The sequence below is a fragment of the Hylaeus volcanicus genome, chromosome 1 (genome assembly GCF_026283585.1).
Source record: "Hylaeus volcanicus isolate JK05 chromosome 1, UHH_iyHylVolc1.0_haploid, whole genome shotgun sequence".
NCBI lineage: Eukaryota > Metazoa > Arthropoda > Insecta > Hymenoptera > Colletidae > Hylaeus > Hylaeus volcanicus.
The window spans coordinates 9,867,350-9,886,025 of record NC_071976.1 but is presented as its reverse complement, the minus strand read 5'-3'; the positions used below and the strand labels follow the sequence as shown (position 1 = coordinate 9,886,025).

The 18,676-nt window shown below is 37.1% G+C and overlaps 1 protein-coding gene across 10 annotated transcripts in view; it reads left to right on the top strand.

The window, feature by feature from the left end:
• Nucleotides 1–18,676, top strand: part of LOC128884605 (uncharacterized) — a 142,671-nt gene that overhangs the window by 66,066 nt on the left and 57,929 nt on the right. For all 10 annotated transcript variants that reach the window (XM_054138110.1, XM_054138094.1, XM_054138101.1 and 7 more), the window contains one exon: nt 18,251–18,471. In XM_054138110.1, coding sequence (XP_053994085.1) covers nt 18,251–18,471 — 221 coding nt within the window. The remainder of the gene's footprint in view (nt 1–18,250; nt 18,472–18,676) is intronic.

Here is an 18,676-nt window from a genome sequence, read left to right as displayed (position 1 = left end):
GTTCGTTCAACTCGATTCGTGTTAATCCAGAAATATAACGAATAGAATATTTATAGGTATTGCATCTGCAATTTTTTGTATAATATTTTATTACGAAATAAGAAGAAGCCAAATGTTTCGTGCCTTCAACGATTATCCCGCTCGATCACGGGAAGATTGCTTCCACAGTCCTAATCTAGACCAGAATACCCTTTCAGAACTAACCCTGGTGCACGTTCCAGGACGTGAGCGAGGATTGAGCTTCGAGTCATCGGTAAATCTCTCTCGACGCTACCGCGATTCATCCATTCTCTCGAGGCTGTGCTCAATTTAAATTTATTCGCGCGGGGGCTAACGTCTAACGCGAATCTATTCTCGCGAGATCTGCCCCCCCCCCCCCGCTGTTGTCTCATCTAAAACCTGTAACTGCTTATTTGTCTCGACGGCTTATATATCACGATCAACCTTCGAAAGACTGATGGAATATCGCGAGAGGTAGATCTCATACGTCAGAAACGTCGGTTCCACCGTGACCCGAATCTACCAAAGTAACGTGCCAAGATTTATCTCAGCCCCGATATTACTAACGCTGGATCATCTTTGTCAAATACCGTGTCATAGGCTAAAATTACACCGCGTCTTCATCATATCGACTGCGACGCGAGGTTCATCCGTATTCATAAGGCCACGCGATGGGGGAGGTCGTAGACATCTTCCTGATAACAGGAAATTTTCTTTTTGGTACTTTAGACAATCTAGGAGGGAAATCGATGGTGTTCGTATCGTAAAGTACAGTGTATTATAATGTACAGTCAGTCCAATATTCGTACCCTTTATAGAAGAACTCCGTCTAAATTAAATGATAGGTTTAATATTTTCAAATAAATGCTTCATCGATGCTCATAATCAAATACACTTTGAAACATTAAACCTATCGTTTAATGTCGAGAGATTCCGTTAATAGACCTAGATGGTACGAATGTTTATGGAACTGACTGAATGCATGTTGTGTAGCTATAGTGGAGTATTACACCTTTATTTATTGTACAGGCGAGACTTTTGGGAACACTACTTTTAAATAATAAATATTTTGTGCCAGGAGCGGTGTAGAAATATTATAAAAATTACGCAGAGAAATTCTTGGAATAATTCTGTGGGTGCAATAGTAAACACCGTAAACAAAATATTCGTTTACCCAACGCTAAAATTCAGGAGGATAATCGAAATATAAAGGGTAGACAACGTGCATCGCTTTTATTTAGTTGAACAGCTTTCGGGGTCAGGTCCATCAAAGCAACCGCGTTTGTAACCTGACTGGTGAAAAGTTAAGTAGCTTAAGTGTTCTTTTAGTTCGGTTTGCTTGGAAAAAAAGAGAGGAAACCAACGAACGCTTATTACTGGCGTGAGTGCACCGAAGCAAGCCTCGATAGAGAAATGTGCCAATCGCTCCCTGGTAATTCGCTTCCTATATAACAAGATAACATTATTAACGCAGACCCCTACGTCGCGGTGTTGGGTATGCATTAAACGTAGCGCAGTTTGCACGTACGCGAACGAGTCTGGTACGTTTACGTGCGCCATCAATCGTTTTCGCTGAAACGTAACATGATCGCGCCCACCCTGCATCTTTGTCGAACCATTTAGCCCACCGCTCGATAGTATTTCATCACTTGTTATATGTCTATGCTTGACGAAAGAATAAAAGCAAAGAAATTGCTGATGGTCAGCTGCTAATTTAATTCGGAGTTTGTTTTTATTCAGTAATGGACATAGCAAGGAGGAATCATGTTTCTATTAGTCGAGTGATCAATAATTGATGAATATAGAAAATATGGTTGGCCTTACTATCTTTGTTGAGACAAATAGTGATATGTAATATTATGATACTATACAGAGTGTCTCAGAATTAGTGTAAGAACTGAAAACGGGGGTAGCTGAGACGATTTTAAACGACAATTTCCTTTGCAAAAATTTCGGGTGGTGCTTCGTTTTTGAATTGTGAACGAAGCACCACCCGAAATTTTTCCAAAGCAAATTATGGTTCAGAATCGTCTCAGCTACCCCCTGTTTCTATACTGAAACATTTATTTGGAAACATCGAACCTGTCATCTAAATTAGACAATTTCTATTGATAGACATAGATTTCTTTGATAGACATAGAGTATAACCCCAAAGATAGATCTCGAAGAGAATTTCGTGGCGAAAATTGTGCCGAGAAATTAACATAACTTATATTATTCATAATTCGCCGCCGCGGGATCGCGTCGAGAGCCACGAAGCGCCGGACGCGTGAAAGAACGAAGGGTGCCCGTCGTTCCCTGTAATTTGCTATGTAAATTAATGCGCATTTAAATTCCCTTCTGAAATTACGTGCGTTAATCAGACGCGGCAAAAAGTCAGTCGTCCAGACGCTTGTTAGCCGATATTGTTTCGCTCTGGCAGAATTTAAGCCCGTAACACAATGACCCATATGAGCCAACGGTGAAGACGTGACGCGCATTCGCGAACCTTTCGCATTGTGGCTCTCGTTAATCCGTTCGCTGCGGAAATACACAGTGGGGGTGAATAATTGTAGATCCGAAGGTAAATACTTAATATTTTAACGGAAAAAGGAGGTGAAATTATTGCTTTTTATATTTAACTAGTAATGTACATATGTAATATTAAAAATTGTAGTTGTGAAAAATAATTTTTTCGTAGTAGGGAGACATTGTTTTAAATCTTTAATTGTTCAAACCACTGTATATTCGGCTATTTTATATTCACCAATGTACAGTCAGTCTCATAAATATTCATACCTTGCTATGTCTATTACAGAAAACTGTCTAAATTGAATGATACGTGCATATTTATATTAATTGTATCCAATCTGACATTTTTCATAACCAACCCAAGTGTTGCGTTCGATCGTGTAACTGTACGTACAAAACGAACGTGATAAAATGACTTGCATGCAGAAAAACACCTAGGAAAAATACCAAAGGAGCGTCTAGGAGAAAAGTTGCATGTATGAGTATAAGTGATCGTAAAACGTTCTTAACGCGTCATCCGGCGACTTTTATTCCCGATGTTTCAATAACTCACACGACTTCCATCAACTCCCGTTCATTTAACTTCTTCGATCGAGCGCGCTCTCTCAGCTGATCCCGTTTGGAAGTTAAACGGAACACTTTGTCCACATGGGCGGCAGTAATGTTCATGGGATGCTATATAAAATTTCAACGACCTCTTATGCGTCATGGGCTATTCACATCCCGTGTGTGCCTAAGATCTAACAATTCCAGATAAGCGTTGATATCGCCAGGGGCAGAAGTAAGACTGCTTCGCGAAATAATAGTATTTTAGATACTTCACGAAGCTTCTTTGAAAAATAAATTACTATTCACATTTTTAGCTCCTGTTGTGGCTCGAGAATATTTTGTAGAATGGAAATTTTTTAATTGAATGTTAATCGATAGTTTGGTTCCATTAGTTAGTGATCTCCTTGTAGATGCAAAGATATTCTATGAATAACATTATACATAAAAATTGAGAAAATATTCTTCGAAGAATATTCAGTGGAATATATTCCTTAATGTCGTTCCTAGAAATTTATTATAGACGATTTGATAATTTATTTTTATGGGTCTCTTTGGTATTTGAAATTACTCGATCAATAATTGATTATATACTTATATTAAAATTGTAAAGGTGAGAAAGTCTTGTAAAATAAGGGATATTACCTAATTTTATAACGCCTAAGAGTATATTTCACATATTAATTTGAGGACGACCGAGTGCTATATAATTCATTAGCGATTGAATAATTTCAAATTATAATATAATTACATAGAATTACACAATATACTATATTTAATCAAATAATCACATATAAATGTGTCATAGTACAAACTGTTATTGCGCAAACGTACACCTTCTCTCAAATTCGAGCCAAACGTACCGCATCGTTCATGAAATATGTAAAACGCAAACGGGACAATACTCCTCCAAACACGAAACGTTACGAGGACTGATTTCAATGTAACTCGAAGGGGAGAGGGAGGAATCCCCTGAAAGCTTTACGCGAACACGTACTTCACAACGCGCATTAAAGCGCGCCCTCGTAATCACTAGACTGCAGCACCGCGGAACAAAGGACGCCAGATCTACACGTAGCGTGTAGCAGCATCCTAAATAGAGACGCAGCGTCCGTCCCCGTCTCGAAAGCAGCGATATTCACTTGGACGACATTGTCTGCGACTTCGGTATAACGTCGTATGCAGAGCTCGGTCAAGAGTTCGCGATGCGAGACAAGAACACGATCATCATTAACCCTTTGCACGCGAATGTAACCCGCGAGGAAGGGGGTAGGTCTAGCAAACGTTGGTGGTGATTGAAAGCAGGAAAGGAGGGGAAGAATTGACAAAAAAACTTGTACGTTCGGGGAATAATTGTGAGAGGAATAATGGGAATGATTAAAGGGATCGAAAAATGAAGTAAAAGATTGAAGGAAGATTGGTGGATGTTCGAGAAATTAATGTAATTTCAGAAAACATTATTACAGGTTTCATTCCTTGGGGAAATTTTCAACGACGATATTGATTTTATTCCATTTAATTCCTGTGGAATTATTGCAGTGTAATTGTAACGTTGATCGTTACAGATTTTTTTAAATATTTATCGAAACTATGTTTTCACTGTTTGTTAATTCTATACAATTTAATTAACGGAATCACGTGGAAATTAGTTCTTGTCTAATCAGGATAACATTTTTTTTTTTTAAACAAAGGTATAGACAAACATGAATTTTAAATTGTATATTTTTTCGAGGAAGTACTCTGTTATATAATTACATAACGATATTTCTGTTTAAAGAGAAAAGTACGGACGGTAACACACAAAAATATAAACTGGTAAAAAGAATCATTTTCAATAAGAAATTCCTAGACTGTCCTTCTTGGCGATAATTTTTTAAGGAAAGATTCTGGCCCAATTGGGGGAGAGGATTTATTTCTGGATCTCGAATTTCTCATCATGAGCTTCGATCGATATCCTGCAGTCGTCACGCTCGAGTTCACTCGGATTGCAGCATACGCGAGTTTTCAAAACGACACGTGTTTCGCTGCGGTCAACCGAACCGATGGAATACAAGCCCTGCGGGGCGGAAAATATGATCGCTGAATCGAACAGTATTCTTTTGTTTGCTTATAGGACATTGATTTCTAGCTTCGAGGCCCAGAACCTCATAACATTTTATTCATATGATAATATTCGAAGTAGGACAATGATTTCTGACCAACAATCTCGTCGGGCTCTATTCAGATAATGCATTACGAATTAGGACAATGAGCTTTTAAAAGTTTCGCCCTGAATCTCATAAAATATATACGATTTTTTGTTCATAATGAAAATTCTTTTTGTAATACATTTAAAAATATTAATCATGACCGCATTAATCATGAAGAAAATTTCTTGTAGCGGGATCAAATATAGAAAATAAATTTGTATACGAGAGGAAAGTCTCATTAGAAATATATATAGTCTCAATTATAGAAATATAAATTAGCTATTTTTTGACCTTAAACAGTTTGGTCCAGAATCTCGTCAGATACAGATAGTTTATTACGAATTAGGTCAATCTTAGGTCAATCCAACCTCTCGAATTTTAAATAAATTATTTGTTGTGCTCCGAATCGATTTTAACACACAAATATGCGATCTCGCTTCAAGATTATATATTTGTTAATCCTCAAAGGAACTGTGATCGTAAATAACGATAATTCTGATATAAACCAGAGGTTCATATGTGTCAATATCCCTCGAGAAGTTAATGTCTCTCTCATAAACTGGATAATTTCCCTTCCAATCGATACACTATTTTTTTTATCACACCAGACATAAAATTTCGCGATCGTCGCAATCAACCGCAAACCCTCGACAGAACGAGGACCACACGGTCCACGATTGAATCTGCGAAAGGCAAACCAAGGATTCGAAGCTTTTCCCGGTGTTTATATGATCCTCTTTATGTCGGGGAAGCTTGAGGACCGACGGAACGCGTTTCGCGAAAATAAAAGTGGCTTTTACGGTGAACCAGGCGAAATCTTCGAGCTCCACGCGTCACCGCCGTTTACGAGCCGGATCCGCAGCTTTGGTCAGGGAACCACGGTTATTTATTCGATAATGACGCGCGGCGATTAACGAAATCATCATTTCGACGTCGAGTTCGCGCGATCGTTGGAAAAGCTCTTTCGGCGTCCTCGGTGTCCGACGGATCGATGCTCCCGATTTTCGAGGACCCCGTCGGCCGTCGATTCGATAATGAAACTAATTGCTCGGTAGTCGATCGACGATGAATTTCGTCGTGATACCTTCGATGCCGTTCGACAACTCGACGACGTCCCGCCGTAGCTTGTTAATCGAAGGGGCGAGAGAAATTATCTCTGTCGATGAAAATCAGCGGTGCATAGCGAGGCGGAAGTGGCGACAACGCGACCGAAATTCTCGAGTGCAAAGTTGGCAAATATTCCACGCGAGCGTTTTTCTTAATTATCTGCTTAATAAACACTCGCAGCTGTCGTGGTCAAAATTTAAGAATTTTTTTTTAGGATTTAAGTGCACGCTTTGACACGTCGATTGCCTCGCAAATATTTGTGAAATTGTCTTGAAATGAAATCAGAAAATCTTTGCAAATGGTTCGCAGATTGTATTTATGGTAGTGTAAACAATACATGTACAATAAAACGAAAAGTCATACAATTTTAATAACACTGCACGTCTGTATATTCTCTGAATTCGTTTGGCAAACAAGTGTTTTCATTCGCATTGTGTCTTTGTGAAATTGAATTGTTTCGAGTATAAGCGTACCAGGGAAACCTAACGCAATTAGAGATCCACAATACAGTCGCAATGTTGCGAATGTTAATAAAGGCCTCTGATTGTTCGCGTATTTCAGTGTGCCATAATCGTTCCACGCTAAACGGGGATATTTCGTTTAACGCCAGGTGCTTCATGCGTTCCATTATTACACGTGGTAACTGACCGCACTTCACAAAGCACTGTAAACGAGCAATTAACTTAGTCCTGTTGAAATGCATTTGCGGCTGTATTTCCACGTAAGCGACTCGTAACAGGGTGCTACGAACTTAGGATGGTCCTAAAGAGATGCATATTTGGGAATTCATACGGGACAGACCCGTTCTTCATGTATAAACAAAAAACTGGGCTAAAGAAAAAAATAAAACCTCTAGATAGCGCTTAGATAATTTAACAGCAAAGGGTTGACAAGCATTTTATAACGTTCACTCCCATTTATTTTCTCGCAATTCCTGTTTAAACAAATGGAATACATAAAAATAATATAATACACACAAGATAATAATAAAAGTAACTAAACAACTAAACGAAAAGACTCCTACTACCACCCAGAAAAATATCCTTGAGTCGAGACTCCTTAAATCAGTAAACGATGAAAGAATAATCATCACACACAAGATAATAATAAAAATAACCAATCAACTAAACGAAAAAACACTCCTACAGTCACCTGGAAAAATATTCTCGAGTCGAACCTCCTTAAATTAGTAAACAATGAAAGAATACCCCACCAGAATTTCCTTCATCACCCTCTGTCACCTTAACTAAATCCACGGAAAAAAACACGAGGCAGGAATTCCGTAAAAAAATATTCGCGCAATTCTTGTCGTCACTTCGCGGGCTGAGCATCGATCGTCGAGATCGAGTGACGTTTACGAAAATATTTTCGACGGTAGTTTGGTTTCATTTTGGAAATCTCGCGAACGCAGCCGTTGGCGGCGACAAAAGCGTATCGAGGCACAAAAAAAAAATAGCGATTTCTGAACGACCCTGGTACTCGTTCTCCACTTTGCGCACTGTTTGGGTTAAATGACGCATGAACGCGTAAAACTTGACACGTTGGCGAATTCGAAAAAGTTCCCCCTGGCGTGAACCGCTCGTTTGTCGCGAGACTTTTGCCCCCAGGAAGTTCGCCGCAAAGTTGAAAGCGAATTCTGATATATTTTCGCGATGCCTAAGCGCCGCTTGGCCTTCGTCGGAAAGTTCTTTTGCAAGAATGGCGGAAACAGCGGATCTGGAAATTATACTCCAGCTGTTCGTGAGTTATCGCCAGCAAACACCGCGTCACTGGTTAACAATGTGTCGGAACATTTATCATTCGAGGCTCCTTGACCTGTACGGAGCATTCTGAGCCTTGCGCTGTGCAATTATCTTCGGTATTGGTTCCGTCATTTGTCAATTTTGTGGCAATTCGAATTTTAAAGCTGTTCTTTTGGCTCTGGAAAATGTAGAATGTTTTATAATTTTATTGCGTGGCATTGACTTTAGATATAGAACGACTACTTGATAGTCGCTAGTTATAGTTGAAGGGGGTGCTCTTTTATTTTTACCAGTTGCAGAGACAATTTTCGTTATTCTTTTACCGCCAAAGCAATTAACACTGGCTTTTGAAATTTGTTATATTTATTTATATAAGGAAGTACAAGATTCTATTCATTGATTTAGGAGAAGTGTTTCAGAGCAGAGGAATTATCGTGATTCTTTTATGGCAAAGCAATTGACACAATCTTTTGAAATTTGTTATATTTATTTATATAAGGAAGTACAAGATTCTATTCATTGATTTAGGAGAAGTGTTTCAGAGCAGAGGAATTATCGTGATTCTTTTATGGCAAAGCAATTAACACTGGCTTTTGAAATTTGTTATATTTATTTATATAAGGAAGTACAAGATTCTATTCATTGATTTAGGAGAAGTGTTTCAGAGCAGAGGAATTATCGTGATTCTTTTGTGGCAAAGCAATTGACCCGCTCTTTTGAAATTTGTTATATTTATTCATATAAGGAAGTACAAGATTCTATTCATTGATTTAGGAGAAGTGTTTTAGAGACTTTAAACGATAGAATATTTTATAAAAATTCATCTCGAAATAAAAGAATTCTTCCATAATACATATTCTTCCGTACGTAAAGTCCGATCCACCCGTCCGATACGTGAGAATTTCGTTGGTACGTTTATGACATGCGGCTTTTCGAGGATGAACACTTCCCCATTCGCTGGCGCCAGCGTGACGCCATACGCGAGTTGATGCTCGATTCCAGGTGGCACCGCGATGGTGCCATACGCGAGAATTTGGGAATTACTGCGACAAAGGCAACTCGACACGATCCACTTGGACGACTTCTGTTTTATTCGAAATAAAATATTGTAAATAGATATGATACGATGATTAATTTCAAAAATCAGCTATTCAGTTTAGTCATCATTTAAGAATCCATAATTAAAATCAGCTGTTTCGACATTAATTTGACACATTTTAGATAAACATTTAGTGGAATTTGAATTACGAAAGAGTTTTTACGCAAAATATGAAACTGAGGGATAGAACACCCTTTTTTATATTTCAACGTCCATTTTGGTTTCCTTTAAATCGACGCTTTTACCTAAACGGATTTACCTAAACGCGAAAGTTTGAGGACCATAGTTAACCTACTTGCGAATTTCTAGTCGACGGAAAGTGGGACGTTGTTGGAAACTCGGTTGGCATTTTCCAAGTTCGACGCAGATTTCTGATGGTCGGGATTTGTTAAAGTCGGTGAAAAATTCAGGCTGAGCGATGGGAATACTTATTTCTCCAAGTTCACCTGATAACCAGCATTAATAGTGCGATTAGCGACTATGTGTCCATAGCGCATTTGTACTTCTTTGTTTTTAATAAGTCAACTTGCAAGAATTTTTGTTCGGGTTTCAAACACATATGCGAAATCGAAAGAAAAATTAAATTATAATGTTCCAAAAATTGTAATATAAATTTATAAAATTACTGTGTTTTTAAACGTGTAACGTAACGTAGGTATCAGAATTTTTTTTAAAAACTGTAATTTTCTAGTACACGTATTGATATATACAAGATATATGAAGAAATATGATACAAGATATACAAGATATGATATATACAAGAAATACTTAGGAATGTCTTCTTTTCACGATTTTCTATTTTACGACCATAAAATATGTATTTTAATCATGAAAAATAATTAGTCAAAGTTTGCAGGGAAGATTTATTGCGAAGTTATAGCGAAGTAGACAACGGCGAACGTTAATCTTTTTCAAACGAATGCTGCTTTTTATTTACCACCGTTTAACAGTGAACACTATGAATCTTGTCTGCCTTGTCGCTGAATAAAGAATTTAATTTAAAGCGCGGACGTGCACGAAATCCCACGTTTCGGTTCGTTAACGATCCCTAACACGTGCTGCCGGGTACAGAGAAATCATATTTTTTTTCATTCCGACAATCAAGTTTAATTAACGTGTCAACGAAGAAAACGTAGCGCGCTTCGTTGTATGTACGTGACATTATCAAATATAACTGGATGAGTTTCATAACAAGACAATTGTTCAAAAATATTCTCATACCTAATTAAATTTCACGTTTCAAAACATCGTAATTTTCTAAATTTATATCACAATTTTTGGAGCATCATAATTTAATTCTGAATATTATTTAATTTTTCTTTTGGTTTCAATTTTTCAAACCTCTAGTTCCTTTATCTTGTTAAGGTTTATTGTATTTTATTTTACATGTAAAATATCCTTCTCTTTAAATTCTAGAACAGAGTTTCGAAACGTCGTTAATTTTCTAAATAATAAACAATTCAGATCGCTGCCTAAAACTGGGAATATCACAACTCCCTCAAACGATAAAAACTAACTAATAGAACGTACAAAAATCAACACAAGGTATTTTTTTTTTCGTCGCGTGGTTAAATATGAATTTACATAGAAAATAAGTGTGCAGAAACGTTACCATAAAAAGCTTTTCACCTCCCGGTATGGCTTTTCGCGTGGGTCCAGTCTCGCGAAGAAAATAATTGGCTACCCGAAAAGAATCACATTCAGCCTTCAATATTGAGAATTTTGTATACCGCTTGCTTGAAATTCGTTGGACCGCCGCTTGACTTTTTTGGTCGAGGGAACTCCTTTCAACAAAATTTCAGTTATTCCTTTCGCGGCATATGTAACGAGTCCACGTATACTGAAATTTACATGTACGTGTGTAAAGTGAGATCCTTAGTGCACTTAAAGCACAGGCTGTCCTACAATGAGTACGAACGAGGGGGGAGTTACTTCTAAGGCAGGTTGCTAACAGAATATGACTGCGCTAGATTCTCACATCGTAACTATACATTTTCTCTAAAACCTCAGGTGCAATTAACACGTGTTCCTATAGTTGTTAAAAACAATGTTAATAACGTGGCACTTATCGTTAAACATACTCATTCTCATTTATAAACAATTCACGTTCTCATTTATATACTTAGGTATTTATTATTCAGTTAAAGCCTGAGGATTTTTTGTTATTATTTTATCTTCCTCCATGCATCAGTATAATATTACAGAAATGATAAATATGATGCAAATCGTGCAAAAGAATTTTGTTTTCCTTATCATTCCAAGTAATGGTTAATTCATGTATTTATTCGTGTAAATTATTTTTTAGACACTTATTATTATGTCTTAAGCCTATCTATTACCTTTTATTATCACGCGTTCCAAAATAATTCTTACTTTCCTTGAGAAAAATGTATTTCCTTTTGCCAAGCATCGAAGAAATCATATGGCTCGATAGTTTTGTTCGAGACTGTACATATGTAAGTATGCCAGCGAGGAATTCAAACGGCTCCTCGAAATCGGATCATTTCCAGAAGTGCTTTTAAACCTGGATACTCGAATCTAAGGGCCGCTGCATCCAATTTCGTCGTCGTTTGTGATCCCTGGATATCACGAAATTTGTGGAAACACCCGCGGTAGATATTCTTACCATGGATCGAATAGAAGTGCACCTCTAGCACTCGTCACTAGAGCATAACCAGCCGATCCTCTTTCAGCGAGTCCTAGATCCTTTCCTTTCGATACTACCGATCGTTATAGTCGTCCATCATTGTACTAGCGTATACAAGTGATCACCGTAATCATCTGTCAAAATTCTCCACCGATTCAAAACTTCGATCATACATATCGCAGCTTGGTAGACCTTTGTATTTTATTATTATATTATACTGATACACGAGAAAAGATAAAATAATAAAAAATAATACGCCGGCTTTAAACAGAATAATAACTACTGCGTTTTCACGACTGTCGATAATTATTGTAAGTTGTGAGAGAAATTAATATATTTAAGAATAGAAATCACAAAAGAAAAATAGATTTTTCCCAAGTAGAGTGGAATTGAAAAAATGATCCAGTGTACTTTGAAACGTAAATAAAATATTCGCGAAGTTATACAAGAATCAAATGAATTCTACACTGTCAACAAAAATTATGAAAAACATTTAATATATTACTGACCAAGGAATCCAATTATCAAAATTTAAATTAGGCGTCAGGACACCCCTCCATAATTTTCCTCAGTCTGACACATCTGCTTTCCCTTTCTGCTACCTTAAATCAAATCTCTGAGGCCCATCCTACATTACAATCGAAGAATTTCAAAGATCCTTTGTAATCAAATCCCTTTATTAAAATTTTCACAATCAATAAGAAACGCATTATTATCATTCCTCTTTACTTCTATGCTTGAACGTTCTTTGTTATCGCGAAAGAACGTTCTGAGAGTTGGTTTAACGTAGTATTATGTTTCACCAGAACGTCATTGTTGCGCGATCCCCATTGATACTCGAGAAATTGCAGGTAAATCGAATATGATTCAGGGGAAAAGAAAATAATGCGAGTTATGGCGCGTAAAAGCGACGTTTGCGGAGCTATAGTTTAGCTTGTGTACGAATCAGCATTTCGATAATTGAGCACTCGAGGAGGAAACGTTCGAGCAACGAAGATTCCCTCGAGGCGATATCGATGCTTGCTATTGTCGGTGAAAACAATGGCGACGATTTTCCAGAGAAATTCGACCAGCTTGAATAAACTGTTTCGACTACGAAGATGTACGAGGGGTATCCGTGGAAAAATAGAACGACACGTCATGAATTCTTACGTCGGTTACCATAACTCTTCCTAGAGAAAATACAAGCGGAAAGTAAACAGCGGAATACATAGGTGAACATTGGAATTATCAATGAACACGTGTGACGTTTGATATGCTTGGAGAAATGGGGGATCATTTGAACTGTTTGAAGAATTTCACTCTCACTTTTTCTTACATAGAAGGAGTCACTACGGATTTCTTGTTGGAGGAAATACGCTGTCAGGTTTGATACAGTAGCTCCTATAACTTCAGTTTCTGGACTTTTAAATTTCGTTTCGAATATACTGGCTAGAGATATTGTATTAGGTCGTCCCATAAGTTCGTGCCGAAGACTGTGTCGAAATTTAATAAAAAACCACAGAAATTTTCTAGTAACGGTATAATGACTATCTGAGAGAGGTGAGAAACTGTTGTGAAATGAGACAGATCATCTTTTCTTGTGACACTTAAGAGTATGTTTCACATATTAATTTGAGAAATAGAAGTATAAATGGCACAAACTTTTAGGACGACCTAATAGAATTTAATACTGGAACTGTTGAACATCTGTGTCCTTCAAATTAAAGGGAGAAGGGACACATTGATTTATCAGGGTAGTTAGCTTTTATTCCATTTTAATATCTGCCATTAAAAATTGGAGCAAGAGCAGTGTTAGTAATTGAGTCATTTTTAAAAGCAGTTCGAGATGTACCTATTTTATATTAAATTAACTTGCTTGATTATTCTAGCGTCAATCACAATAAAATTTAATATTTAACACATACTATTTTACCTTATGTCCAATACCATAGACACATAAATCAGCCAGGAATGATTTTCCTTATGCAAGATAGAATAAAATTCATGTAATAGATAGCTAACAGACAGCTAACAGAAAGCAAATAGAGTAAATACGCGTACGCGCATATATAATATTGAATTTATATGCCAATGCACGACAGCGTCTCATTTGCATATACCAAGAAGCGTATTTACCCAACTCAGAACTATACAAAATATTTATATAAAATTCTATTTTCATGTTGATACGTAATATAGCACAGCACACAACTTATGGCGGATTTGCATATGAATGAAAATGAAATATAAACGCGAAGGATGAGAATCGGATGAAAAATTTTCTCGCGTTGTTTTATCTCGAGAAAAGGAAAATTAGAACTGTGAGGATAGAAGTCTAAGAAAAAATTGGGTCAGATTTACCGATTATTTTCAAATATTTCAAACGAAGAACCACCGCCTGCTGTACCAGACTTAATGATTTTCCGCGACAGGATAATTTTTTTTTCGTATACCTGTGTCGCGGATCGCGACTTGTTCGTACCTCTCGAAGTAGAGAAGGGGAAGGGCGAACAACAACCGCGTTATGGTCGATTCGAGATCTCCTTAGATCCATTGAGAAAATAATTCGTGAAACATTAATATCGCAGCAAAATTATATTCCCCAGCATTCTTTAAATAATAATTAATTTAACTATTGTCAGAAATTAATATTTAGTTGGTGCATTCGATAGATATTAAAATATTGACAAATTTCTCACGATTAATGTCTCGAATAAATATTTATTCTGAACCATAATTGTTATTAATGTTTAATCGAACACTAAATGATACTGCATGTATCACAAATGTTTAATTATATCGAAGATACTAAATTTTATTTGTTCCAATCAATAGCAAATTGCCACCAGTTAGCTCGAAGTTACGACAATATCGTTTCGTTCTAGTTGTTTGCTTGCCTCTGGAATATTCAACGGCACTTCGCTCCAATAATTCACGGACGTGAATTTCCTATGAAAACTTTGCGCTAAACGAAGCTTAGTTTAGAATTGTTAGATAATTCTCGAACTGCGAGCAAAATAAATCAGTTTACGTCCAATGTACGTCTGCATGCATTATGGTTATTATTCTATGTATAACCTGTGATTCATACAATCCATACTTCAACTATCTTCAATATCATTTTCTAATTTTATTCCTAAATTTCTAATCTTCTATCAATATTACCACAATTACTCTCAAGTTTTTTTATAACAATGAAATAAAATTCTATAGTCTATATAAAAGTATCTAGTCTGGAAATGACACACTAGTGTCCTTCGCTCGAGATGAGCAACGTTCTCAAGGCTCGCATCGAAAGAAGTCGCCAGCAGTACCGAAAAATGAATAATTTTTTCATTTCCACTTTGTTGCGCGCGGAGTGCTCCTTGAACTTTGAAATGCCCACGCGATGAATAATTTGCGATAAGAACCGAAAACGCGGCTGGTAATTCGGCGGCATTTTTGACTCGCTCGTTCTATTTATTCGTCACTTGCCGCCGCGATATAATTTAGCCGCGTATTAAAATATATATGCGAGCCGAGACGGACGTAATTACGTTCATAAATTAAATTGTGCGTTTAACGAGCGTTTCACGGTTGAACAACTCGAACGTTTCTGTAATTATTAGTTCCTCCCGCGTAAATAAATGACGCGAAAGTACCTAATTAAAAATTTCTAGATCTCACACTTTCAACAATTTTGTTAAAAATCCTTGGAAAGTGTGCCAAATAATATTCAGAAAATTTGAGACGAGAGAAGTGAAGGATCTATTTTTATTTTTATACTTCGATCTTTCGTGGACATTTTTTTTCTAATCAAAGTTAGGTATTCTTGCTTTTCCTCGATTTTAGCAAAAATTTCTATACCTACATCATTATAATTAATATCAGATAAATTGGTCATGGAATAAATTGTTGAGATTCTATATTCGTTATGTTTTAACATTCTGCAGCGAGGCGAGTTTATTATAAAAATTAGAAAATTTCCAGTTAGAAATAGCGATAACTGCGAACTGAACTTTCGAAGGGCTTAATTAGTGTTGCGACTTCGGCAGAGTACTATAAAATTCCATCGAGAATTTGAGTTCCCTATATATTACCCGAGCAGCAAGAAATATCTTCGTACTTCTCTCGAGGTAACTCATGAAAAGTATTTCCCAAGGAAAGCTAGATATTACAGCGATGGGAAAGCTTCTACCGAGAAGGAAAATTTACGAGTAGATACATCTATATACCTACTCGGTAAAAAATACAAACGTTGTCAGTGTAATGTATAGACATTAAAAGAATTTATACTTGTATCATACTTGCATTGGGATGTGTAATTGCACCATTTATAATAAGTATAAGGAATGAGTTTATATTCAACGATTTAAAAAATATAAATTATGGTTATAATGTGACATATTGTATTACATCATACTATATTATTTAATATTATATTGAATTGCATTGAATTATATTGAACTTAACCAAGTTCCTTCTTCCCTGAAGAACTCTCAATTCCTACCGTAACTTCGTTACATCTAAACATTAAAATTCATTTCACTCGTTATTTATCTTCAACAAGCAATTGAGACAATACAAGGAAGAAATGACACGAGAGGAATGAAAAATTGCACGATCCCAGGTGCTCGTAAATTCACATCAGGTGTATATTATTACTGACAGTCGTATTTGCAACGCGATTGTCCATTACGCCGATGCATCGCCCCGCAAGATGTCTCTTTCCGTGCGAAAAGGCAATATGCATTTGAAAGCGCGTTGGCGCATGGGGAATCTGTCAGCAATAATATCGCAATCTAAACGTCACTTATCCACCCCTTGACGAACGAACAAAACGCTCTTTGTTCGCTTTTCCACGCGCCGTCTCCAATTTGTCTCGTTCCTGTTCGACGATGCTTACCAAATTAAGTATTCCCAGTTGATAATGGACAGGAAACCGAGAGAAACAGGATGCCTCGAGTTATAACGCGTTCGACTAATAGCCTTGCTTAAATTGGGTCAACGGGTTAAAGTAATTTAATTGTTCCCTCCAACTATCGAGGAGAGTCGCTCTCTGCCGAATCAGCTCGTCGAAGGACTTGTTAATGGCTACGTTAATTTAGTGTGTCTACTTTTATTTGGCCGATCAGTTGGAATTATGGTCCTGGATTCGTGATTAATTGACTGTGGATGTATACGTGAATTTATATTTTTATATACATGGATAAGGAAAATGGAAATTTAAATTCAAGTACGGTTTATCTTGTAAATTGTGTAACGTGTATTTTATTTTTTGTATTGTATGGATCTATGCATTTGTACATATTTTTGTATATTTTTGTACATATACTTGCAGTCTAGTGATTGAATATTAAGCTAGCAATATATATTCTTTTTTGTCTTTTAAATGAATATTATTTTTCTGAAGCACTTGAAAACCTTGTCAAATGATTATGTCACTATCAGCCTTTCGATACCCTCATGGAGATTTTACCTAAGACATCCTGGCTTATCAAAGATTATTCAGAAATTTCAAAGCAAGCACCTTGACACGTAAAAAGAAAACACTTTAAAGTAATATTACATTTAAAAAACTCAGAAGCTGATGTTAATCTTGAGGCATAAATTAGATGCAATCTTGTTTCATGAAAATCAAATTTACAAGCGAAACGATAATAACGTTTCCGACCTTTTCGTTTCACATTTTTGGAACATCGATCAGTTACTTGTTATAAAAAACTACAAATAAATATATTCGTTGCATTTACTTAGCAATTTTTCACGTTCCATTGGATTCGCCACGATAGCTGTCAAGTATTAAGCATAATAGATGAAGGGTTTAATCGATGAAACAGATTAAAGTAATCGTGTGGGGCTATTACATCTTCGCTCTTTCGATCAAGACGAGATTAGCGGTTAATCGATTGACCTAATTATTCGCGTAATCCCCGAAGGTGGTGTAACGTTAATTCTAAATGCAATGTCTAATACTGCACTTAATTGCTGACCTTTTTCCACGATAAATTCTGGATTCTTTCCTATTTTATGCAGGAAGGGCTTCTTCGATCAATATTTAACACGTAAATTGAACTCGATGATAAAATAAGATGAATGATAAAAATTTGAATAAAAACGTAATAAGTATGAGTAGTATGGAATACTTAGTGGAATGCCACCTGCAAGTCCATTAATAGTCCAAGAGCCAGTAACGATAAGATAACATTTAAAATGTCTAATATTCACAACTGTATCTTAATACAAAACATTTGATCGAGGTCAGATAATATATCCTTACACTCAATCCTGTAAAATGATCAACACAAAACATTTAATCATTTTTATACGCAAGAACACGAAATGTTATTTTCATTTCAGAATGACGTAAGTAACCTCGTCGCTGGTTCTTAGACTATAACAAACTCTTGTTTTATTTTTCTAACCCAGTCTTGGCACGTTTTTTTAGGTGGATCGTGCGGAGAACGAGGAGGGCCAGGGAGGGGGTGGTCTGTCGACGTCTTTGGCGGGCTACAGCGGTGCTTCCGGTTCGAGGATGGGCCCTGGGCCCGATTCCGGTAGCAGTGCTCCCTCTTCTGTTCCCCACTCGCTGGCGACCTCGAGGGACGACGAGGACGACGAGGACGAGGAAAGCAGCGGCAGACGATCGAACGGCCACTCAGGAACGCGGTGAGTAAATCCGATCCCTTCGATCCTTTCTGGATAATCGTGTTCGCCCCCTGACAGTCACCCCTGCACCGTACAACCCCTCCCAGTTTGATGAACTCTCCGAGTGGAGGATCCCCGAGTCTCTTCGAGTGTCGCCGACCGATCCAAGATCCATCCACGTGCGATTAGACGTGGACTCGACGTCCACTTTGGAACGATTTTACCC